Source organism: Cupressus sempervirens, chromosome 2 (assembly GCF_028749045.1).
Source record: "Cupressus sempervirens isolate cs-2001-9-10 chromosome 2, ASM2874904v1, whole genome shotgun sequence".
In the NCBI taxonomy this organism is placed as follows: domain Eukaryota; kingdom Viridiplantae; phylum Streptophyta; class Pinopsida; order Cupressales; family Cupressaceae; genus Cupressus; species Cupressus sempervirens.
In genome coordinates this window covers 84,496,648-84,522,074 of record NC_143119.1, presented here as the reverse complement: position 1 = coordinate 84,522,074, position 25,427 = coordinate 84,496,648, and the positions used below count along the sequence as shown (strand labels likewise).

Here is a 25,427-nt window from a genome sequence, read left to right as displayed (position 1 = left end):
CATAAACACTAGATAATCAATCATTTTCAACAGCATGGCTCTTTCTATTTGAGCTGATAGGTCAAGTAGATAGCAGTTATCTGTACAGATCTTTAGTTTATTTCAGCACTGGAAAATAACCAACCAGATTGCAAATACTCCTAAACCACTCCAAAGTGATCATCGGCAGTAACCACACCAATGGACATCTCATAGATGCACTCCAAACTCATCATTTGCTTCAAACTTGATATTGCAGGTATAAAAAAAGGTAACAGTAGTAGACCCCTTCATTGAAACACCTCCAAACTAGATTTGAACCCCTCCTAGGCATAAAAATATGCCTCGATCATACCCAGCAGCAATAAACTCACAGAGCTGTTGGACAAAACTGCAGGTAGTGTACTGGTTTTTTTTTAATCATGCACAAACAATAACTTGGACAATGGAAATAGGAACAACTTAGTAGAAGATTTCAATAAACATCAAATCACCATTCAATGATTGCAAAGGTCTGGGCACCAATAATGATGGGATAAAAACCAAAAGAAAACCTAGCGCTTCAGTTTTAGGACTTCACACCAACCTCTAAGAAACTTTGTGCAATAGTATAGCCCCTTGTGGAATTTCATATGACTTACAAATCAGTATCTTCTCAAATACAGTTGCCCTGCCATGATAATTCCTCCATACAAATCACAAATTCTTTTTGAAACATTCAAGTCCACTTGTAAGCAACATAAGAGTGGTGCAGCCTACTTCTGTAATGCTATACGGACAGCCCTAAAAGCCCTCTAAAAGAAGCTTAAAACAAACACCAAAATCTCACAGAATATTAGCAAATTTCTATCCTTTCAATATCAGATAATTTTTATGTCTTACATTTCTACATGGGAACTGGTCAATTTGATTCCTACAGATGGGTCATACACCTGGATTAATAGAAGAATGGATCTTAGCTATATAGCAGTGGCTAGGCAAATTTCCAATAATTAACTAAATTCATCAAACCTATTGGATTCAACAATTCTTCCCACTGGTGGATTGGATCATTTTTTGATCCCAATGTACATTTACGAAAAATAGATTACCTTCCAAGTGTCCCTTCAAATTAAAAAATATAAGCTTCGGGGAAGAACCCTCATGAATCTAGGGATATCATGGTATAGTGTGCATGTATGTAAAGGTTCTAAGATGTTCAATTGTAGCTAAAAAACAGCTCATTTGAAAGGATTCCTCAAGGTTCAAACAATGGACCCAAATTTCTTTTAAGAACATTTTTATAAAACCAGTAAAATCGGAGGTAGAACTGGAAGCCCTGAATGAACAGACATTGGCCCAAGGCGTTAATATGGAAGCTTTTCTGCTAGAGAAAACACTTTTGGCCTTCCAAGTAGATATTCTAGCTAGGGGAGAGGTATAATGAGGCAAAATCAGAGAAACCTAGCAGAAAGAAGTTTACAAGACCCCAAGTTCTTTTACAATTTTGAAGGCTGGAAAAATCTTAATGAAATTCCCTCTATCATCTCTAGGGGTGGAAGAACCTAATCTGATCCTAAACATATTAGATCAAAAGACGCTAGGTTGTTTAAAGATTTTTTGGGCAACATGGAGGCTTCTGACTTGAGAAATCACATGGCTCTACTAAGAAATATATTTGCCTACCTACGAAAAATCTTAACAAATCACTCATGAAGCTTTATGCTAAGGAAGAGATCCAGTTGGCCCTGTCTTAGTTGAGACCCAATATAGCTCCGAGTCCAAACAGATTCCTCACAACTTTCTACCAAAAGTTTTAGAAGGGTTGTAAGAAACAATGTGTGTCTAGCAACTGAGAAATGGAGAAAATCCTGAAAAGTGTTAAAAAAAATTCAATGGTTCTTTTACAGCATCAATTCCAAAGAAGATTGCCCCTCTTCCTTTGGGTATTTTTGTAATGTTCCTTTCTGTAAATGCCCTAGTTTTTGTCCTAAATCACAAGCTCCAAGTAGAACAAGATGTAGAATAGAATTAGTGACATCATGTACCTCGCTGAGATCCTGCAACATGTTAGGAAATCATTGAAACATAATCTTCAAATTATATCTTCGTTATGAACTGAGAGAGGAGAGTGAATCAATAGAAGTGTTAAAATTCCGATCCTTAACTAATTAAATTTTTTGATGAACTTAAAACTCTTAAACTGAATTACGAAAGGAATGCAATCACACAATAAAATAGATGCACAAGAAATACGTAGCCTCCCAGGGTGGGGAAAACCACAGTGAGAAATGCTACTACGATCTACTATCTTAATCCAACCTCACAAATCAAAGTATTTACAAAGTTTCAGGACACCAACCTGAAGAAATCACCAAATTCATTATCAGAGCACTGAATATTTCAAATTCACTGCATAACAATCTGAGCACCAACCTAGCATTCTTAAGGCACCAACCATAAGAATGTTAAAAATCAAGTGAACTGTTGCTGTTCTCAGATCTGAAATATACTTAACAGCATTGAAAAAGAAGTATGAGCAACTTGTTACAAATTATACAATCTCCAGATTGCTTGAATAACTTTGTACTTGATAAACTTAATGATCTGTAAAAAAAGTGTTAAACAAAATCAGAGAACTGGTATCCCCCTTCTGATTTCCAGATAACACTGACTTAAGACAATAATAATATAATATCTCACTGTATAAAAATGACTGATCTGAATTACTCTTCAAACATTGTCTCTAAAAATTCACTTTCAATACTTGTATTTTTATGTGATGTCCTTTTCTATAAATGCCCTAGTTTTTGCTCTTGATTGTCATTCCTGTTGATACAAATTTTATGACTACTTCAACATGCAGAATCGAATACTTAGAATTCAAAATGAAGTGCCAAATTTCCAACTCTCTTGAACAAGGAAGCTCATAGCTAAACAACCTATATGGATTGTGTGATCAAATGAGACAACACCAAGGTTCCCTCTAATTGTGGACTTTCAATCAATTATAATAATGTGATATGCAGGTGTCACAAAGGGACTTACAGCGTTCATCCAATGGACTTCAACTTCAACTACTATGAATGTCTTCATGACTCTAGTAGACTTAGGTTTGCTATTGACTTCCACCAAGCTAGTGCAATCTCCTAAGGTGAATGTAAGATTTTCAAACTATTATCATTACATCAATCAAAACAATCAATGAATGCATATCAATGTGCAAGCAATAATCGAAGTAAAGCTCATTAAAGGAAAACTTACAATCAGCAAGCTCCTAGTGATATGGACTAAGCAAGTCTCAAGAAGACTGACTCAAAATTGTTTTCATTCAACTAAACTACTTCTACTCAGCATAAAATGAAATCCTACTCTAAGTGAGGAAATGTAGAAACCATGCAACACACCAAAACAATACAAGTAATCCACCACGAAGACCAACAAAAAAAAATCGGTAGCATTATAGCAACAATTTCAGAAAGTCTCTCCTCTTACAAATGATTTAAGTTGGCCTTCTATAGAAGACCCAAGTACAATGAGTGGCCAAGATTAAACCAAGATCAATGGCTACAACTACAACTAACAAATATTAAATGCTGACCCAATTACATTAAAGCCCCACCATGTGGACCAATAAGAAAATTACAGTTTTTAAAAGCCAACAAGAAAATGAGTTAGGTATGAACCTCTAGATAAAGGGCACCAATTAATGGGCCAATGATAAAATGCCACATGGACTTACAAAAAATCTTCCTTTGGAAAATAATTCCACTTGACTTTTCCCTTTTAGAAAATTCAATGAATCTAGCCATAATATTATTGATCTCTTCTATGGAAACACTTGGTATGATGTGACCATTGAATATGAATGGGTGCCACCTTAGCATGCTTATTTAATAGACTTGACCAATCCCTTGGTGATGAGAAAATATCTTTTGATACTCAAAATTATCAAGTCCTCAATTATGATGGCTCATTTTCCAAATTGCTTCATCGTCAAGCAAGATTTCGTCCTTTCAAGCTCTTCGCCTCAAACCTTTCGCATTGACATGTTTACAAACTTACTTGTACTTAAAATCTTGATGTCTTCTTGATTTTCTGACCTTGATCTTGCACTTGCATAAGCAATGTAGCTAGATAAATTCAATTGAAATTGAGTTTGTGAAGGGAATTCAAGTTTCTAACAAAAAAATTATATTTCACTTGTAGAATTGATCATGATGTTGCACTTGCTTTCTGAGATTCATTTTGATGTCTTGGGTTGGCTAAAAGTTTTGAAAGTCACTAAAACTACTACTTGCAAAATGATTACTTTAGGCAACATCTCATGAGATTTCTTTCTCCTCTGAATAATAGGAAGGCTCCCTTCTTACCGCAAGTGACTTCAACAAAGACCTAAATGAAATTTAAAAAGGGTAGTTCTTGATTCCTCCTTTTTTAGGAATAATAAATACACAACTCTCCAATTTGACAAAAGGTATCGGTAGGTACGATAATACCAGTGGCTTGGGGTTGACATAAGAACAACACCAAGGACATTCAATCTACTTTTATATTTGGTGCAATAAATACAAAAACGCAAAGTCTCATGTGCTTATCCCGAATTAGGATTCAATAATCAGAATAACTAGTAAGGCACAAAGTCTTTTACTGGATACTCTACAACTTAATAAAAAACTTATAACTGAAGCCCAAAGTCTTCAATTCTAAGTAATTGCAGCCATCATTAACTATAACAATTCTTTGTTTCGAAGAACGAAGTCTTCAAACACCCAAATCAAATGTTCAAGAGATTTATACAAAAGAAACAATAAGCTGAATTAAAGATAGATCAACCAATGCAACATTAGAATACACCAATTTAATCTCAAAATTCACAACACAAAGTTTAAGAACTCTTTCTTCTTTTATTCAATTCAGAAATTCAGCACCAAAAAACACAAAGTTTTCAAGTCACAAGAAATCTTAGCATAGTCTTCTTGCACAAAAAAAAAAGATGAATATTTACAATGAGCTCACTCCTTTGTATAGGTGAGGAGTAGAGAAAAAGGTGGAGAAATAAAGGGAACGCCTTAACTTTTCCCCCTTGATGGTGAGTTTTGGGAGAGTTGTGACCTCTGATGTAGAAGCTCCATCTTTCTCTTTACCTTCGATTTCTGATCTTAACCCAATCAAACCAGCAGGATCAAAGCTCTTTCATGGCTTGATTTTAATGCAATTCAAGCCTCTCCTCTTCACCTAGACGTTGGTATTAGCTAGGATAGGTTGAAATTTATCCCAAATAGACATGTTTCCTTTTAAGTATTAAGAAGATGGCAAGATGGGCAAGCTTTCTACATGATATTTCCAATATCAGATTCTAAAACATAAACATCATCTTCAACTCAATCAAGAATCTATCCCAAGTTGAAGAATACAATTTGTTTCACAATTAGCCTACAATAGTCCAGCCTTCTAATTTCAACCTTAGACGGTAGGTCAATCCAGATGTCCTCGAGGCAATGAATGTGCACAATTGCCTTCTTATTTTATCATTCATGCCTCTATAATCAAAATGGCTCCTAGACATGAACTTGAGAGTTATCTCTTGAAGCTCCAACTCCGTGCATTTTGCCTTAGGCACGGTGTTTAAGACGTATCCCCCATTGAGTAGTGGGTTTTGTGATGAGATTTCCACTTCAAACCTATGCCAAGTGGATTGGTATGCTTGGACAGCCATGAGCTACCTTGCCAATTCCATCGAGATGATCTTGTTGGTAGGATAGTGTGGGAGCATGTAGGGTTCACCTGGAAGTAGGGGACCCTCATGTATGTGGAGTTGGAAAACTGTGGGAATAAGCAACCATACTTGTTCGCTTTGCACCAAGCCTCCTCTGACACTCGCTTGTTTGGAAGCTCTTTAACAAAGAGGCACATGGATTACCCAAAGAAGGCATCTTGCACTCGCCTATGTTGTGGTCAGCTTTCCATGAAAGTCGATTGCTCATAGTAATCCCAAATTGGTAGCAAGGATCTATCACCATTAGTTGAGAGGCCACAAAAAGATCCCAGAGATGCTGCAATGTGGACTAAGTAAGAATTCATATGGAAAGTGAGGGTTTTGGAGACTTGAAATAACTACTCACGAAGGGTATCGTTGATCAATTCTCCACAGAGGATCTTTTGTTTAGATCTCATAAGTTAGAATTGGATTAAGTTTATTAGCTACAAGTTGATCAAAAAGGTGAATGGTGATATTACAAGTTGAAGGTTCATAAAAACACAAGTAGAGAACCAAATTGGCAAGCAATGAAGACCAATGATGCTCCATATGGCGGCGTAGTTCCCAAGATCTGGGAATTTGGCCAGAAAAGTGCAAGATACATGTTGATGTCAATTTTTATACCACATAACATAATAGTAATTGAATATCTGATACAGAGTATCAAACACACAAATCCTTTCTTGAAAAGTTAATACTCATGGGACATGAGAATAACTCCAATGTTCCTTACACCTATGGATACTAACTCAGCATACTGATGTGATTTGTTGGTAATCACATAGGCGGCCTTACATTGTTTGTTTGAGGATGACTTGGACTTTGATGGAATGATGGTTATGGTGATTCGGTGTGAATGCTAGATGATGTTGGTGGAGAAGGTGATGGTGATGGAGGGTGAATGGTCTTATGACTTGTGCCTTTCTAACTTTCTTCTTCAAAATTCTAACTCCTAAACTACTTGTTATTCTACTCCTACTCCTATGAATGGAAGATTAGCAAATGGACTGAGATCAAATCTAATGAAAGTTAACCAGCGGCTCCACCTCCATAGATGCAATGATTCAAAGGAAAATAAACTAGTTTACCATGCAAGGCTTCCCAACAAGCCGCTAGGATGCTAGTGGCCTAGTATTGATCCCTATCAAACATCTACTAATGCTACCATGCAACTATTCATCTACTTTACTCTTACTTAACAACTTGAAATGCAATCAACTTTAACAACTTGAAAAGAAATTTTACTCTAACTATTTGGAAGTAGAAACCATGCAACAATACCAAAAACTCTTAATCACAATGCAAGTCACAACAATGAGAAAGAAAAGCGACTTTTTGGCATTATCTTTACAACAATTTTCTCCGACCATTACAAATGAGATCAAATGGCCTTATATAGAGGCCAAAATGTACAACCGATGGTAGAGATAAAGAGGCAAAACCGACAATCCAGATTGAATCTTAGAAACCCTAATCAGGGTTGTCACCCCATCAACCAATGAGAAGATGCCACCTCAACAATGGACCAATGAAAAAAGTGGAAAAGTAGCAACCAATGAGAAGGCACCAAAATGGTGGCCGATCAAAATTAGACACTTGTCCTACCCTAGAAGAAAGAGAAATTGCCACTTGGGCTTACATCAAATGATCTTCTAATATAAATCTCCCTTTTTCTTTCGTTCTTTTAGCTAAGGCAATGAACCTAGCTAGCCTTTCGTTGACTTCCTCCATGGGAGGGCAAGGTGTATGCTTTATCTTGAGCTCAGCTGATTTCATCATCTGCTTGCTGCTTGTAATGTCTTCTCATGGTCCTTCTCATACTCTTTTGCAAATCCGATAAAGGCATTGAGGGAGGAAAGGGTGCCCAAATGTTTCTTCTTGATAGCAACCTCTCCTAACTCATCCAATCTTGATCCAAGTCTTGTCTCTTCAATGTCCGCTTCTCTGATGTCTTCAAAATCAAGTGCCACCCCAACGTCGCTCATCATGGTTGAAATGGAGGTGTCGACGCCTAGGCTGTGATGTGCAACTACCTTCTGTATCTTCTCAAGTGTTCTCAATCTAGTAGTCGAGGCAACAAACCGAGACTCAACCGTACTCAATCCCCTCTTTCATCAACCATCTCGGCCCTTTCAAAATATGTCTCTGGTAGCCCAATGAACACCTGTCACCTGGGAATAGCTAGATCTTTGACTGGAAGGAAATCCTTCCACTCCTCTTCAAATATTCTGAATTTGTTTCTAATGGTCACTAATGACCAGAAAGTCGAGATAAAGAAAGGCAAGAAATTTCGCCCATCTTGGATTGTATCATGGATCCAATCCCTGACTTCATGTAGCTAAGCTGATATCTCTTCTAGGTTGCTCCCGTTGTCTTAAGAAAGGGCTACTTGGTGCAACTGTTGGATAGGCTAGCAATCTCTCCAATATTTGTTCTCGGCCTCCAACTTTATGATCCTTTCATTTGCCTTCCTCAACCTTTCTCGAATTGAAGCTATACCTTCCTGGATCTCCTCACATTCTATGTCATATGTGTTTCTTCCCAAATGATGCTCCACTATCTCATATTCTTGGGCCGCAATCTCATCTAATGCCTTGTTGACTGTTGGTATAGCAATCTGTACCTTTCAGTGACCATCATTGTTGCTCCTGATTACCTTTGCCACCGTTTTTGCCATTTGTTTTTGGTTCTCACTATCACCCTCTTCTATTAGTCCTTGGATGTCTTCAATTGTTCGGGCAGTTACTACCTCACCTCTTGGCATAAGCATTTGCCTTAACCATAGTGATGCGATGCATCTCCCCAAATCTAGATTTGGTTTGACTAACAGAGCATCACCAACAACCTCGGGTGCTTGACTTATTGCCTCAATATCAATCAGCCCATCTCCTTCTTTGCTAGTAACTACCATGTCATCTCCACGTTGATTTTCTGAGAGAGGAGAGTACTCGGTGCTATTACTGTAACCACTTGACTCTGAACCAGAGCTTACTTCTACCACGGTCCTTTGTTCACTTGTGTTATCTTCTTGGCCTCTAGCCTCAATTATACTTTCCCTTGACGGTGTTGTGTGTCGTCTCTTTGTTGGAGGTTCCTGATGTTCTTTGCCTTTTTCAACCTCCAAAGCTCTCTTCTTGCTTCCAACTATTTCTTATTGCCAGCTACTTCCTTCACCCTTCTATCTGACTGATTCTGTTGGACCCTTTTTTGGCTTCATCTTCTCATAAGTAAGGGGAATCCTTTGATTTTGTAGCTTCCTTAACTTTTCATTGTACCATGCTTGTAACTGCCTCCAAGGAAGGATCCTGATGATCATCCCAATCTACTAGATTCAACTTTGTCCCTTCTACTGTATCATAATCTTCTCTCAACAAATTTTCATCATCTTCCAGTTGATCGAGAATATCATGGCCTCTCCATCTAATATCTCTCATCATGTTCACCGACAATCTTGAGAAAGCTAACTTTCTCACATGAAAGTCATTTTTGGCATTGGCCCAAAAGTCTTCTATAGTAGGAACATATTTAAATGCATTTCCATGAGATACCTTGATAAGACCATTAGAATCAAATCCTTGCCTTGCTCTGTACCATCAGAGATGATACCATTCCAAATCCTCCTCCGCAGCTGCAAAGGCAACACAATTGGGGCAATTATCATTGCCGATTTAGAATGAGAAGGTAATCCCTTTCTTACCTTCAAGTTTCATTATTTTGTCATAATGCTCAAGTTGCCTAGCCAATTCCATCAAAACTACCTTGTCAAGTGGGTATCTTGGAAGCCTCTTGGGACAAATTGTGCTTCCTGCTACTCTAATGTATGTGAATTGCGAAATTTGGATGAACCAACTCCCATGCTTCTTTATCTTTGCTTTTGCTTCCGATGAGAGTCTCTTAGCAGGTGTCCCTTGTAATACCCTTATTGTCTTCATGGCGAAGGCATCACAAAACATCTTATAGTCCTTGTTGTGCAAATGAAGCTGTGGATAGCATTCATGCACCAAATATTGCCCCGGCCCATTGCCAACTTCCATTAAGGCCTTAAGTCCCGGACTTTTATACAATCTAGCAATTAGGTAAAACAAATAGGATCCCATGTAGAATTGTTTTTGGTTTTGTACAATTCTAAGTTGCAACTCTAGATTTTCGTTTATGATCCTAGCCCAATCAAATCTTCTTTTCCCTTTTTCAATTTCATCAATAAAGAAGTACATCCAGTTTTCGAATTGCATACCTTGAGCTAGGCCCATGATCCGACTGAGAAGCACAATGAGATCGCCATATTCTAATTTGAAATCTGCCACTATGAGCCTTCATGATCTGTTTACCCCTTTCTTTCCCTCATGTAGCCAATCTTGTTTTAGATTTGTGAAATAAGCTTCCTGGTTATCCTAAAATAATTTGGCTGCCTGATCCATCATCACCAATGTCATGCTCTTGTACTAGGGAATGCTAAATGCTTCTTCGATCGTTTGTCCACCAATGTTGGCCAACACCCTCTTCCCTTCATCAAAAATGATGGATTTACTAATCAAATCAAACTTGGATGCGCACTCCATAACCAACTCCGGACAAGGCAAGGTGGGAGGAAAAGTTGTTGCATGTACAATTTCACTTTTGTATATCTTCTTTGCCATGGGCGATTGTCCTTCCTTTAGTCTGTCCTTTACCTGTATCATATTTACTATATCGACATTGGTATCAATTATTAGCCTCATTTTCGAGAAGAAAGTTGTTTTGGGCATCATATCCTCTTTGTCTTTCTTAGTATTTGTTCCCTTAAGGTTCTTGCTTGCACTAACATCTACCATCCTAAATACTTATTTCTGCCCCTTCGTTCTAAGTGATATGGACTACCCTTATCGATCTTCAACCTTCTTTCTATCGATGAATTCTACACTTATTTCTGCCTCGCCAAGTCCTATCACTACACTTATCAATCTCCAAACTTCAACCTAGGATGGGACTAACACTTATTTTTGCCTCTCTGTGCCTTAGGATGGACTACACTTATATCTCTCAACTTCATTCCTAAGGTGGTCTAGCTTATTTCTGCCTCTTCAAATGTCCTATCATGGATTCTACCCTTATCAATCTCCAATCTTCAACCTAGAATGGGATGATGAAGTGGTGGATGATGAATGCAAGAAGAACCAAGAGAAACAAAACTAGACAAAAACAAAAGAGCGAAATCCGCTTAAGGACCCCTTTCAACTCTAAATGAATTGAATTTACCTTTACCGATGGCTAGGTCTTCTTTTGAATTTTGTATCAGACCTAAGAATTTCAAGCCCCTTGCAAATATTGGTTCCCTAGCTGAAGAAATCAGAATTTTGTCCACTTGAAATTGCCTATGCATGTGCCAAAAAATTCAAACTTTATCACTTGTTTTCTTCACCAACAAAATCGTCTAATCTCTAGGAGAAAAATCGCAGCCTCTCTAGAAAATCAGAATTTTGTCTTCCACAAATTTCGGCTCCACAAAAATCGCCTTAGGGCAAGAAATTTTGATTTGCCAAAAGAAGTTGCCTAGGGCAAAAATGCAGCCTTCATGGAAAAAATCAAATTGCCAACAATGGAAATCCACCTTTGCAAGAATGCCAAAATCTTTAAAAAAAATCGCCTTCCTTAAGAAAAATCGTTGCCTTCCTCGAAATTCGCCCAAGCATGGAAGAGGAGGATGGAATGAATGAGGAGGTAAGGGGGAGGAGATCCCTCTTATACCCAATTCAATTGCCTTCTCTAGCTGGCCAACTTGCACCTAGGAGGGGAAAAAATTATTAATTAATGCAAAATTCTGGCCCAGATTAAATGATAAGCTAAAAAATAATTTTGCCACAATGAAATTTGCATTTTTAAATTGCCGATTAGACCAAAATTGCAAAAATAAAATAAATAAAGCCTTGGAGATGCTAAACTTTTTCATTTAATGACGATTTAGTAATTAAAAATTGGATTTGGCAAGCTAAAATTGATTTTTTCAATTTTAAATTACTAATTTCTTTAAATATTTTAAAATCTTCAAGGTAGATTTAATCCATTTAATGTCAATTTTTGCAATTTAATCTAAATCGATTTTACTATGCAATTTTAATTTTTTAACAGAAATAAATCATTTCTCTAAAATCCAAAATCGATTTTGCAATTTGATTTCACCATCACAAAAAAAAAGAAAAATTTCACCGAAAAAATTCAAGATTTTCCAAAACACCCAAATCTAACAAAAATTTCATTTTTTAAAATTACTCAAGTTTATACAATTATATCCAAATTTTCAAAAAAAAAATCGTCTAAGTACAAAATTTACAATTTTATCCTGCCAAGTGTTATTCTTTGAAATTTGTTCGCCCTAAGAATGAAATTGGTCGTTCTGGAAAATCAAGTTGAAACCGGGTGAAAATAAATCTAACCCTCTCCCTTCTAGCCTAAAGGTGTCCAAGACATAAAATTTTCTAAATCTAAAATTTCTAGATAACGTCAAAAAAAAATTTGCCAAAGCGATCAAAAAAAGGGGGTCCCCAAAAATTTTGGGGTGATGATGTGAAAACTTCACAACAATACATCATGACAAAATTATATTGAAACCCCTTATATGGACGCAATGAGATGGAAAAACATGGAGTTGATCAATTTATGAGAGGAAAAGGGGGGTAGAATTTTTCACTTCTTGGAAATTTTATTCCTAAAACCCCAAAATCTTTGTCATCTCCCCAAACCAAATTTCAATATGGAAAAGGTTAGAAATAAGCTAAGTTGTCGATGTTGATGTTGATGCGACAATCAGATGCACAAATTTTTTTTTAGGATTTCAGATGCGTCTATATATCTCTATGTATTTTTTAAAATACATATATATATAATTTATATATGCAAAGAAATACAAGAAATATGCAAAAATAAACCATTCCATAGTAGGACACTTCACCATTGATAGTTCAACTTCAACCTTCACAAACACAAAGTGACAAATATACAAATTGAAATAACTAATTAGTAAATTACTCAAGTTCGAGATTCCAATGCAATTTGAATTACAAAATCAAAACTTAGTTAATGATTCAATGTAAGTCAATCAAGACTTGAGACTCAAGATTCATGAATCAAATTTAGTCATTCAAAATCATAAGGATTCTCACAAAAATCCACATTCTCATCATCTCCTACTATTGCAAGACTTGCAAGTTCAAGATCATTTGAGCCAAAAATTATTCCACTTGTGCTAGATGCACGTGCCATGGTGCTATCAATATCATCATCTGTGATTGTAGTTAGATCTTGAAATGTTGCATCCAAATTTGCACACTCAGGGGCTACATCCCAAAGCTTGGTTGACCCTTCCTTGTATCCATCCTCCTTACATGACAAAAGGCACAAGTTGGCATGAATATAAACTAAGTCTTCAGCTTTCTTTGAGCCCAACCGATTGCGCTTCACTTAATGGATATAGGAGTATGTAGTCCAATTCCGTTCAGCAGAAGAAGAACTTGCGACCTAGATAGTGTTCATAAAATTAAACATATAAATGAAAAACAAATTAAAGAATGTTAAACGCTAAATTGTAGAATACAATTGGTAAACATAAAACAAAAATAAACTTACTTGTAAGAGGATCTTGATTGCAAGAGATTGTAGATGCTTGTATGGTTGACCGTACATGTACCCCCATGTGATAGCTCTCATGCCATTTTGGTCCTTTATCGCATAGGGAGTAAGTTTTGATCCCAAAGCAAATAAGCCAAATTCCTTTTTGTGTGTTTCATCATCTAGAAAGAGTCTTGCAAATGCATTGTAGCACCCATTGGTAACTTCTTCATCCGCATGTGATGCAACTCTATCTGGCATAGCAAGGAATTTCTTCGCTATAGTACCTTGGAGATAAGGCATATGCAAGGAGGTGCAATGGGGTAGTCCTCTTCTCCCAACAATGGCGAATGATTGCTTCCACCTTATTGCATAAGACTTCACATTTAATGGGGTCTTTCTCATGTGTTTGTTGGGAAGCTTTACCTTTTCTACCATGGTGTCCATGCCATCATACAAATCCCCCAAGCAAGATGTATCTGTATCAGCATCAGCAAAGTAGAGCATAGTCATGATAGGCTCAATGAAATCCAATTCAAATTGCACATGAGCTCACCAACTATCATCCAAGACCAAAATATTAACCTTTTCAGTTCTCTTTGAATTCAAGCCTTCCATATACCCCATTGGGTAGAAATAACCATTTGGGTGTAGTATCCCCCTTTCCACAATGAAGTTGATAATAAATGATCACTTAAAACTAACAAATTAAATATATTAATATAAATATAAATCTAATTTAAGCTAGATGTTAAGATATCAAAATGAAATTTACATACAATGGTATAATGATTAATCTATGTTTAAATATAAGATATAAAACTAATAATCTAAGTTATTGGTTTGAGTTCGGGTCAAGTTCAAGTTCGAAGACCCAATTTGCTGGTAGGACAAAATCTTGAAATGGGGTGTGGGCTCGTTTGGGTTCATTCATACAAAAACAAGTGAAAATTTATATATACATATATTAAGATTAGAATGCTACAAAGTATCATAAGTATCATAAAAACAACAAAAACACTATAAACTTGTAATCTTAGCATCATATCTATTTTCAACACCAAATTCTTAAAATTATATTGAGTTTAAGTATCATTGTTTAGACTTTCAACAATTAGAACTTTATGCTAAGTTTCAATCATCTAATGGATTATCTAAATCTTCATCTTCTTCTTCTTCATTAAAGGCATTAGTTGGTTCACAAACATTGTCAATGTTATTGGGATCAACTACACTAATAACATTACTGCTTTCCAAGTTGCCCAACGCTTATTACTTTTTCATTGTACAAAGAGCTTGTTTATTTGTAATTAACATCCTATTTGAAAAATATTATATAAGTAGCTTGCAACTCGCTTCACCTATTGAAGATGTTATTGTTGGAAATATAGATGAAGTAACTGAGAGGGGAGGGGTGAATCAGTTGCCACAAAAATCAATTCCAAAATCCCTTAGATGTCTTTACATACTGTTGATACTCAGTAAACAGTGCAAGGAAAAACTGTAACTCGGTAAGTTAACTAGTTACTGCTCATCTACCATTCAAAGTTATTAATATGCATGCAAAGATTAACTAAATGAACACAAGAGACACCAGATTTAACGTGGAAACCCAATATAGGAAAAACCACCAAGTAACTAGTCACCAATTTTCACTCTTTTGAAGTGAGCCCTATTAGGAGCCAACCCTATTAAAGGTTACAATACACACTGTTAGGTGTGACCTTGTTAGAGGATTTAATCACCCTGTTAGGAGTGGCCTGGTTAGAGGTCTTTAGAACAATTCAACTGAACTGTCACCTTGTTAGAGGATTTACAAAATGGCTGTTAAACCAACTCTATAAAGAGATTTTGAATTCACTGTTACAATGATAAGAAAGCAACAATGAAATGACCTGAATGATATACAACTTATCTCTTGCTGATTACAAATCTATGTTTTGTTCTTCTGAATCCTTACCGATTGAATACGACTTTGCAGCACCTCCAGGATATTTAATCCTTCATCAGAATTCACTCTTCCATTCACTTTTTCACACACACTCACTATTCCACAACTTGAATATCTATATATATACCTTTCAGATTTATCAAGTTGGCTCAAATATAAGTTACAATAACTAAAAAAAATGTCAGTCGGCTACATTAATTCCATGAAACAATAAAATCCTTTGCTGGCCGACTTAGCTCGATAATCTAGTGTTAACCAAGTGAAGCTCGGTAAACACTACTTCAGAATGTTTTCTAGTGTTAACCAAGTGAAGCTCAGTAAACACTGCTTCAGAATGTTTTCTAGTGTTAACCAAGTGAAGTTCGGTAAACACTACAAAATCTTGCAAAAGTCCTTTGGAGACCGAGTGAACTCGGTGAGCACTGACTTTCCTTTGCTGTCCTAGTGAACTCGATGGAAGTTAACTTCCCGCCATATTTCCTTCGATGACCGAGTGAGCTCGATAGACACTAGCTTTCCTTTGCTAACTGAGTGAACTCGGTAGAAGCTAACTTTCCTTTGCTGACCGAGTGAGCTCGATAGAAGCTAACTTTCCTTTGCTGACCGAGTGAGCTCGATAAAAGCTAACTTTCCTTTGCTAGCCTTGTGAGCTCGGTAGAAGCTAACTGATGACTGATATGACATTTGTGTAACATCAAAGACAACATTCAATTAACAATTGTATCCAACAGTTATTTAATGTTTCAAATATGATTTATCACTATACAGAGCTTCCAATTATTCAGACAGTGGTCATTATCAGCAATTGGATATAAAAATTTCACTAGAAGATATCTTGAGGGCTAGTTTAATTTGATGTTATAAATATTTGAACTTTGACAAATTTTGTTTTTTAATGCTAAAAATCTTTATTCAAATTCTGTAACAATTTTTTACTGCACTAAATTATAGAATATCCCCAATGGAACTATACCTAATTCGCACTCAATCTACCTAGGTCTGCCCTAGTTCGACCTAGATTTTGTTGTGAGATTCTCACACCATCACCCCAAACTTTAGGGACCCACTTTTTTTAATCACCTTGGCAATTTTTTTGAGTTGTCCAAAAAATTTTGGTTTGATTTTTTTGGAAACTTTAAGTCTTTGACACCTTCAGGCCAAAGGGGAGAGGGTTAGATCTATTTTCACCCATTTAAACTTGATTTTCCAAAACAACCAATTTCATCCTTCGGCAGGACAAAATTTTAAAAAGCAACACTTGGCAAGATAATATTGTAAATTTTGTACTTAGACAATTTCTTTTGAAAAATTGGATATAACTATGTAAATTTGAATAATTTTCGAAAGGGAAATTTTGTTAGACTTGAGTTTTGGAAAATCTTAAATTTTTCTTTGGTGAAAAAATTAATTTTGTAGAAATAAGGCCAAATTGCAAAATTGATTTTAGACTCTATAAGTAATTTTATTTTTGTCAAAAAAAAAATTAAATGGCATAGCGAAATCGATTTGGATAAAAATTGCAAAAATTGTCTTTAATAGATTAAAATTGCCTTGAAAACTTTTTGCCTTTAATGAAATTGGTAATTTAATATTTTTAAAATGGCTTTTGGTTAGCCAAAATCCAATTTTAATGACGTATTAATTATTAAATCCTCATCAAATGGAAATATTTAAAACCCCCAAGGCATTGTTTAATTTCTTTTTGCAATTTGAAGCTAATTGGCAATTTTCATTTTGGCAAAGTTAATTTTGTGTCTAACATTTAATTAGGGGCCATATCTTGTGCACTAATTAATTTATTTTTGCTCCAGGGTCCCAGTCAGCCAGCTTGGAGGGAGTAGGAAAGTTGGGTATAATAGGAGGCCTCTCTCCCATTTTCTCCTCACTTCTCATTTTTTCTTCTCCATGGTGTGAGCGATTTTGCAAGAGCGGATCTTCTTCTTGTTTTGGCGATTTTGCAGAGCAGATTTTCTCCTTCCTTGGCGATTTTCCTCTTAGGGCAAAATTTTCATTGTTAGAAGATTTTGAGAGAGCAAATCCCTCCTCCATTGTTTGGCGATTTCTGCTAGGGCAGACTAATTTCTCCCACATATGGCAATATTTTGTTAAGAGAGGGCACCTTCTTGCTTGGACGAATTAGCTTGAGGGCAGAATTTTACATTCTTGCCATTTTCTTGAAGGCAGATCTGATTTTTGTGCCATAGGCGGTTTATGATGAAGGTCTGATTTTCTCCATTTGGGACTGTACTTTTTATATCAGACTTAGGCGATTTTGGTTGGGAGAGGAGATACATGAGGAAAGTCTGATTTTTGTGGACAAATGGTGAATAGTTTTAAATGTTTAAAATTTTGATTTGCAAGAGGATTTGAAATTCCCAAGGCCTGATCCTAAATCGAAAAGAGTCAAGATCCGGCTATTGGTAGAGGTGACTTTTAATCATTTAGAGTTGAAAGGGGTCCTTAAGCTAACTTCCTTCTTTCGTTCTAGTCTAAGGATTGTCTCCCTTGGTTCTGCTTGTCTATTGTCCACCACTTTACCATCCCGTAATAGGGCGACAAGATGGAGGATGTTAGTACGTGCAAGAATCCTAAGGGGAGAAACACTAAGAAAGATAGAGGATATGATGCCCAAAACACCTTTCTTCTCGAAAATGAAGCGAATAACCGACACCAATATCGGTACAATAGACATGATACCGATAAAGGACAGACTAAAAGAAGGACAATCCCCCTTGGCAAAGAAGATATACAGAAGTGGAATTGTGCATGCAACAGCTTTTCCTCCTACACTGCCCTGTCCGGAATTGGTTATGGAATGTGCATCCCAATTTAATCTAATCAGTAAATCCATCATCTTTGGCGAAGAGAAGAGGATATCAATGAGACAAGACTTGGATCGAGATTGGATGAGCTAGGAAAGGTTGCCATCAAGAAGAAACATTTGAACACCCTTTCCTCCCTAAATGCTTTCAGCGGATTCGCAAAGGAGTATGAGAAAGATCATGAGAAAACACTACAAGCAGCAAGCAACATGGTGAAATCAGTTGAACTCAAGAGGAAGTATACACCTTCTCCTCCCATGGAAGAAATCAATGAAAGACTAGCTAGGTTCATTGCCTTAGCTAAAAGAATGAAAGACAAGGGGTGAGTCATATTAGAAGATTATTTAATGTAAGCCCAAGTGGCAATTACTCTTTCTTCTAGAATGGGACAAGTGTCTATTTTTGATTGGCCGTCATTTTGGTGCCTTCTCATTGGTTGCCACTTTTACACTTTTTTCATTGGTCCATTGACGAGGTGGCATCTTCTCATTGGCCGATGGGGTGGCAACCCTAATTAGGGTTTCTAGGATTCAATCTGGATCATTGGTTTTGTTTTTGATCTCTACCATCAGTTGTAATTTTGGCATCTATAAAAGGCCATTTACTCTCATTTGTAAGGGTCGGAGAAAATTGTTGCATAAGATAATGCCAAAATCGCTTTTTTTCTCATTGTTGTGACTTGCATGGTGATTAAGAGCCTTTGGTATTATTGCATGGTTTCTACTTCCAAATAGTTAGGGTAACATTTGTGAGGGAGTTATGTTGGAGGATTGTTGCCAAGATACTATCGAAATTGTTCTCTATTCATTGTTGTGACTTGCATGGTGGATATACATGATCATTTTGGTGTATTGCATGGTTCTTCTCATCTCTCAAATTAAAGTAGGATTTCATTTCATGTTGTTAGAGTAGAAGTAGATGGCTAATTGTATGGTGATGTTAGTGAATGTTTGATAGGGATCAATACTAGACCATTAGCATCCTAACGGCTTGTTGGGAAGCCTTGTGTGGCAAACTAGTTTATTTTTCCTTTGAATCATTGCATCTGTGAAGGTGGGGCCGCTAGTTAGCTTTCATTAGATTCGATCCCCGTCCATTTGCTAACCTTCCCATTCATAGGAGTAGGAGTAGAATAGTGAGTAGTTGAAGGAATGGGAGTAGAATAGCAAGTAGTTGGGTAGTCGAATTTCACTCTAAGAAAGTTAGGAAGGTAGAAATCATTAGAACCATTATCGCCTCCTCCTCACGCAATCAATATCAGCTAGCGCTACATCCTCCACCATCACTATCATATCATCTCCATCACCTGGCACTCATACAGAATCACCACCATCTCACCAAAAACCCAAGTCATCCTCGAATGAATAGCGTAAGGTCGCCTACATGATTACCAACAAATCACATCGATAAAACTGAGCAAGTATCCACAAGTGTAAGGAATATTGGAGTTATTCTCATATCCCATGAGCAATAACTTTTCAAAAGAGGAATTGTGTGTTTGATACTCTGTATCGGATATCCAATTACTAATATGTTATGTAAGTGATACAAAACTTGCATCGACAGGTTCGACCTGGAGGAACCGACCTGCTTGGGTTTAAACCCAAGTGGAACCAGGACCAAGACCAAGAACTGGTTCGAAATTCGCCTGGTTCGAAGGGCCCAAGGGAGAACTGGGTAACTAAGCTTAAAAGATCACTTAATTGGGTCAAAAATAGTATTTACACTATATAGTTTAATATATCATGTGCAAATATTATTCAAAAAGCAATATTTAACTTAGGTGTTTTGAAATAAAGCATTAACTCAAAAAATAAAGTAAACTATATAGTTAATAAAGTCACTTAGGTGAAATTTAAAAAGCAACTCAACATGAAAATATAACATAGAGTGCTATGTAGTCACTTAAGTGATAATGTAACTTTAAAACATAAAACAAAGTCAATTTATGTTATATTTTTCAAAAACTGAGTGTCAACATTAAAATATAACAAGATATTTTAAATATGCAATTGCATCTAGAGAGTCCACCTTTTGGGCACCTAAATGATCATATCTTTTGACTACCAAGTCCAATTAAACCCTAAGATATATCAAATCAAAGGGGAAACCGAAAGCAAGAGATTGAACAAAACAAAAAGACCAAAAGCAAATAAACACACACTCAAAAATGCGAAAAAGGACATTGAAGGCTTCACAAATCAAGCATAAGCTTAATAAAATGAAAAACAAAAAAGACTTTACGAAAGCCTTCAATAAAAATTCATTATACAAATTGAGATCAATTGATTGATCAATTTAAGCCAATTAAATAATGAACTATCTCAAAGAATGAGAAACTAGGTTGAAAAAGTTTCATATTGTTACCTACAATTTGTGGTGACAAAATGTTGGACAACAAATTATTTAATTTTATTGTGAATTATTCATTTTTTATTAAAATAAATTCAATTTAGATGCATAATCATGTATGTTAAACATTGAAAATTGACAACCTTCAAGTAGAGGACATTACACCGTATTTGTCTGTCAAGTACAGTGGTCAAACTCTAGAAGATTGAGATGGATCCATCAGGTTTTCAGCTGTTATTTTTGTGGAGCTTTAATGATCCTTTAGTGTTTTGTGTTATACTGAAGTTTTTGTCTTAAAAAGCTTGATGCTGTTTTGAGATTCAAGAGGTTGCTTTATGGATATAGATAATGGAGGACTCGTGTTTCCCATCAAATTGACATTATGACCAGTTATTTTCCAGTTATGCCATCTTCGTTCTTCCCTCCAATTACAATTTGAAGGGAGATAGAACGACATATTTGCACATTGTCACAACCTACCCTATTGAGCTCCTTGAATCACTTGTTGTGGATGTTCCTTGACATTCACAAAGTTTGGATACTATCCCCACAAAGCACAAACAAGTTGCATCCTCCAGGTTCCTGTAAAGCAGACCCAATTAAATATGTACATTAGGATCCACATTGAGCCTACGTAGTGTATCAACATGCTTTTCCACTTTTCCCTTCTTAGAACCAGTGTAAATTTAGTCTACAAGTATAAATATATGTTTACCTTTTAGAAATTATGTAGATTGTACAATTTTCTCTAATGTCTTCTCTCTCCCTCTCTCCCCAATTCTCCCACGCTAAAACTTGTATACATTTGATTTACAATAAATGTGCATTTATTTTTTAGAATCTATGTAGATTGTATATTTTTCTCTAATGCTGTATACTTTGACCACAATCCTGCCATAATTTCTTACCCTTACAAGCAGCTTAGGCTCTAGGGCAAGGAATTAGAGTCCATTCTTTAACTACTGTGAGAATTATGTTCTTTTGGAGACAGGCTAGATAGAGATCGCATTTAAAGGCCTCCCTGGTTTACCATCCTCTTTTTTGCCCATTAAAAAAACAAGGTCAGTGTTCGTGACAATTTGAGAGTTAGCACATTCGATTGCTGTCATCTATGTTGAAAAGTATAGGGACTAATGACATGAATCTGTTATCATAATAGCAGGGACAAAATTTTGGAAATGCAACTTCCTAAATGATGAGAGCTGTGGATCATGTTCATAATTACAAAGCACCTTCTATAAGATCATTGCAATGCAGTAAAATATAGCTTCTTAATTGAGAGGAGTTGAGTGTGGGATTAATACCCGTGGCTATCCATCAAACTGTACAGTAAAATATATAAGATATGCGGTATAGTTAGAACGAAACATAATTTTGGCAGTCAATTTCGTGAACCCACTTAGTGATGCACTGGAATATGGATCCATTCGATAGCAGAAGAAAACCTAAAATGGTTTCCTATCATGTTTTATCCATTAACTTTTGCAACTTCCGAAAAAATATTTAAATATATATGTATTGCCATCATAATTTACCTCCAGTTTTAGGAAAGCCAAAGTAATATGTGGTTCCAAATATACGAGGATCGATGCAGTAAACAGGTAACACGGTCTCTGATGACTGCCAAGCTCGGTACAGGGCCTCGTTATCCATAATTCTCAAGTCATTTCTGAACCAGACAATTGCAGTGCCCGAACCATTCCGCTCAATTGTATTTAGACTCTGTCTTCTCAGTGCCTCTTCTGCAACAGTCAATTGCTCTTGAGAAAGCAAGGTCTCTTGCATCCTGGAAGCTAAAGAGCTCTGGCCCTTCTCCATTGCACAGGAGAAAATTGAGGGGGAAAGACGAAGGCTTCTGGTTTGCTTCGAAATTGTATGATTGACAATGTGATATCTAAAGTGGGTTTCTGGGTAGTTGAATATGGAGTAGGATTTGGATGTGGTAGGAGGGAATTTCCGCATTGCCAAGAGGAATGGCATTTTACTGCAAAATCCATGATCATGGGGAATAAATGTGATTTGTTCACTCAGAGATTGGGCTGACTAAAATTAGTGAGAGAGAGTTTACGTGGTTGATTGGAGGCCTCCAGATATAGACGTTGCCATGAGTTCCACATCCGTTTGCTTCCTTTTTTAAATTTCTGATGGGAAAAGAGAGGGAAATGAGGATAGTGTTTTGGTGTGTACCTACTTTCACTTGGGTCATATGTATCAACCAAAGCGGCAAGGTTATGAAAATCAGAAGTTTAAAAAATGACTTATGGGGAAGTCCTTGGTAGAGGCAGTTGTCTTATATTGGATCAGGGTGTTACACTAATGGCAAAGATTAATAATAATAATAATAAAATTAAGGAATAAGAATATTCATGTGACACAAGGTCGAGGTAATTCAAGGAGAAAACCTCGAGCTATCCTTGCTTAAGAGTTATATATGGAAGCTCGCTCAAACAAGCAACAAAAAACACGAGCTTCTATGTAGCAATTCAATAGGTATAATAATTTAACTTCGCATATAAAACAACAACATACTCAACTGTGAAGCGTTCTAGATTGTGGCCTTATATAGAATGAGAATTACAATTTCAAAGTCCAAGCTCACATCTTCTCTCTCCTATTCTTAGGTCTATCTATCAATATTGTCTCTCCTGCATCTAACCAAGATTCTTATATAGCTAGCTAAGCCACAAGTCGGCTAGTCAAGCATTTAATCGCATTATAGGTCTAGTATTGGAAGAGTAAACCAAAACCCAAGCAAAAAGGCAACATAAGACTGTGCACAAGTTTAAAGATAGGTCCACACGAGAGTTAGGAGTTGGCTCTCAACTGCGCAAAACGCTACATCAACATAAAACACTGCGCTAACAAGAACAACATGCCTCACTAGATGAAAACTGTAAGAAATAGAGACTACAAAGTACGACATAGAACTCGAAGAATATGAAACATAAGATGACACGTACTTAGGACAAGGATCTAGGATAGGTCCTTAACATGATATCAACTGCACACAACCTGAAACCAAAAGCAATAATGACTACTTCACGAACAACATACTGCTACAGAAAACAAGAAATATATTTTATTGATGCAAGATTGCTCATTAACCCAAGATGCTCTTGCATCAAACACCTGGGGTAAGAAGAGAATTGATGTCCACATCATGACTCGAGTGTGTTCTAACCTTAATCATAAAGATCCAGTTCAACTTGCGATATCCATGATCAGTCTTCAATTGGTTTTCATTTCCATTGAATAAGGTATTCCATGTAATCCTTTCCTCTGGTGCTTCAACCTATTCTAGTATTCAAAATCTGTTCAATTCCCTCTTCTTTCTTCTTTGGATAATTTGGATTATCAGCTAACTCGTTGCCAGGCTCATGGTACTCAAAGATATCAAAAATGTTGAATATGGGTGAAATATCCATATCTTCTGGCAATTCTACTTCAAAAGCATTTCCACTGTCAAATTTTCTCAGAATTTTACAAGGCCAAACTTCTTCATCTTCAATTTGTTGTACGTCCCAACTAAAAATCTATTTTTCTTCAAATGAACCATTAATTGATCACCTTCATTGAAAGATTATGTCTTCTCCACTAATCAACTTGTTATTTATAATCTTGATTTATGTTTTACATAGTATCTCTTACATCATCATGCAAATCCTTTATGAAACTCATAAAATCTTCAGCATCAACACTACTCTTTTCTTCCTTACTCAAGTTTCTTAGTAATCTAGTTCCTCTAGGATGCAATCCATTTATGATCTCAAAAGTTGTCTTCTTAGTACTTCTATTCACATAGTTATTGTATGCAAGTTCTGCTTGTGTAAAGACCAAGTCCCAATTTGTAGGCTTACTTCCAACCAAACATCTCAACAAGTTACCCAAACTTTTGTTCACAACTTCGGTTTGTCCATCAATTTGAGGGTGAAATGCAAAACTAAATTTAAGCTCAGTATTCAACTTCTTCAAAAATTAATTCCAGAAGCATCCGGTGAACTTAGTATTTGTGTCTAAAACAGTTGCCTTTGGCAATCCATGCAACCTCACTACTTTTTTGAAAAATAGTTGTGTATTGCATCAGGTGTTTTCTTGCAAGGTATGAAATGTGTCATTTTAGAAAATTTGTCCACTACCACAAAGATAGAATCAAAACCTCTCTAAGTTATAGGCAATCCAAGTATAAAATCAATGCTTATATCTTCCCAAGGTCTACTAGGAATAAGCAAAGGAGAATATAATCCCAAATTCTGACTAGTTCCTTTAGCTACTTGACAGACTCCACAACTTCTCACAAATTTATGAACATTCTTATACATTTGGGGCCAATAGTATATTTCAACAATCAAATTCAGTGTCTTATCAATTCAAAAATCTCCAGCAAGTCCACCAATATGCCTCTCTTTGATGATGTTACTACTCATAGATCCTCGAGGTATGCAAAATTGAATTTCTTAGACCAACATGTCATCCTGAATGAAATGGTCAATCTACTTATCTTGTTTAGCTATCAAATCATCAAAACTAAGTACTTCAACCTTCATTTATGTTAGCAAACTCCTTCTACTCAAAGAATCAACAACTTTATTTGATTGTCCACTTCTATGTTTCAACACAAAGGTGAAGTTCTACAAAATTCTACCCACTTCATATGTCTTTGATTTAGTTTGTTTTGACTTCCAATGTACTACAAGGCTTTATGATATGTAAGCAAGATGAATTCCTTAGGCATCAAATAATGTCTCCACTTCTTCAAACCTTCATTCATTAATCTCATGAAAGTGCTAGGTGCATTAGTCAAAACAAAAGGCATAACCAACCATTCATACAAGCCCTCATTAGTCTTAAAAGGCCCTCATTAGTCTTAAAAGCATATTTCCATTCATCTCCTTCTCTAATTCTAATATGATGATATCCACTTTCCAAATCAATTTTGGTAAAGTATCTAGCTCCACTCAAACAATACATGATGTCATCAATCATGCACAAAGGAAGCATGTAC

The 25,427-nt window shown here is 36.2% G+C and overlaps 1 protein-coding gene across 1 annotated transcript in view; it reads right to left on the bottom strand.

Annotated features, from left to right (window-relative positions):
* CRY3 (cryptochrome 3) overlaps positions 1-22,528 on the bottom strand; it is a 121,761-nt gene extending 99,233 nt beyond the window's left edge. Inside the window, exon 1 of the mRNA XM_089812723.1 lies at positions 21,961-22,528. Coding sequence (XP_089668849.1) covers positions 21,961-22,405 — 445 coding nt within the window. The 5' untranslated portion in view covers positions 22,406-22,528. The remainder of the gene's footprint in view (positions 1-21,960) is intronic.
* Positions 22,529-25,427: the final 2,899 nt, after the last annotated feature.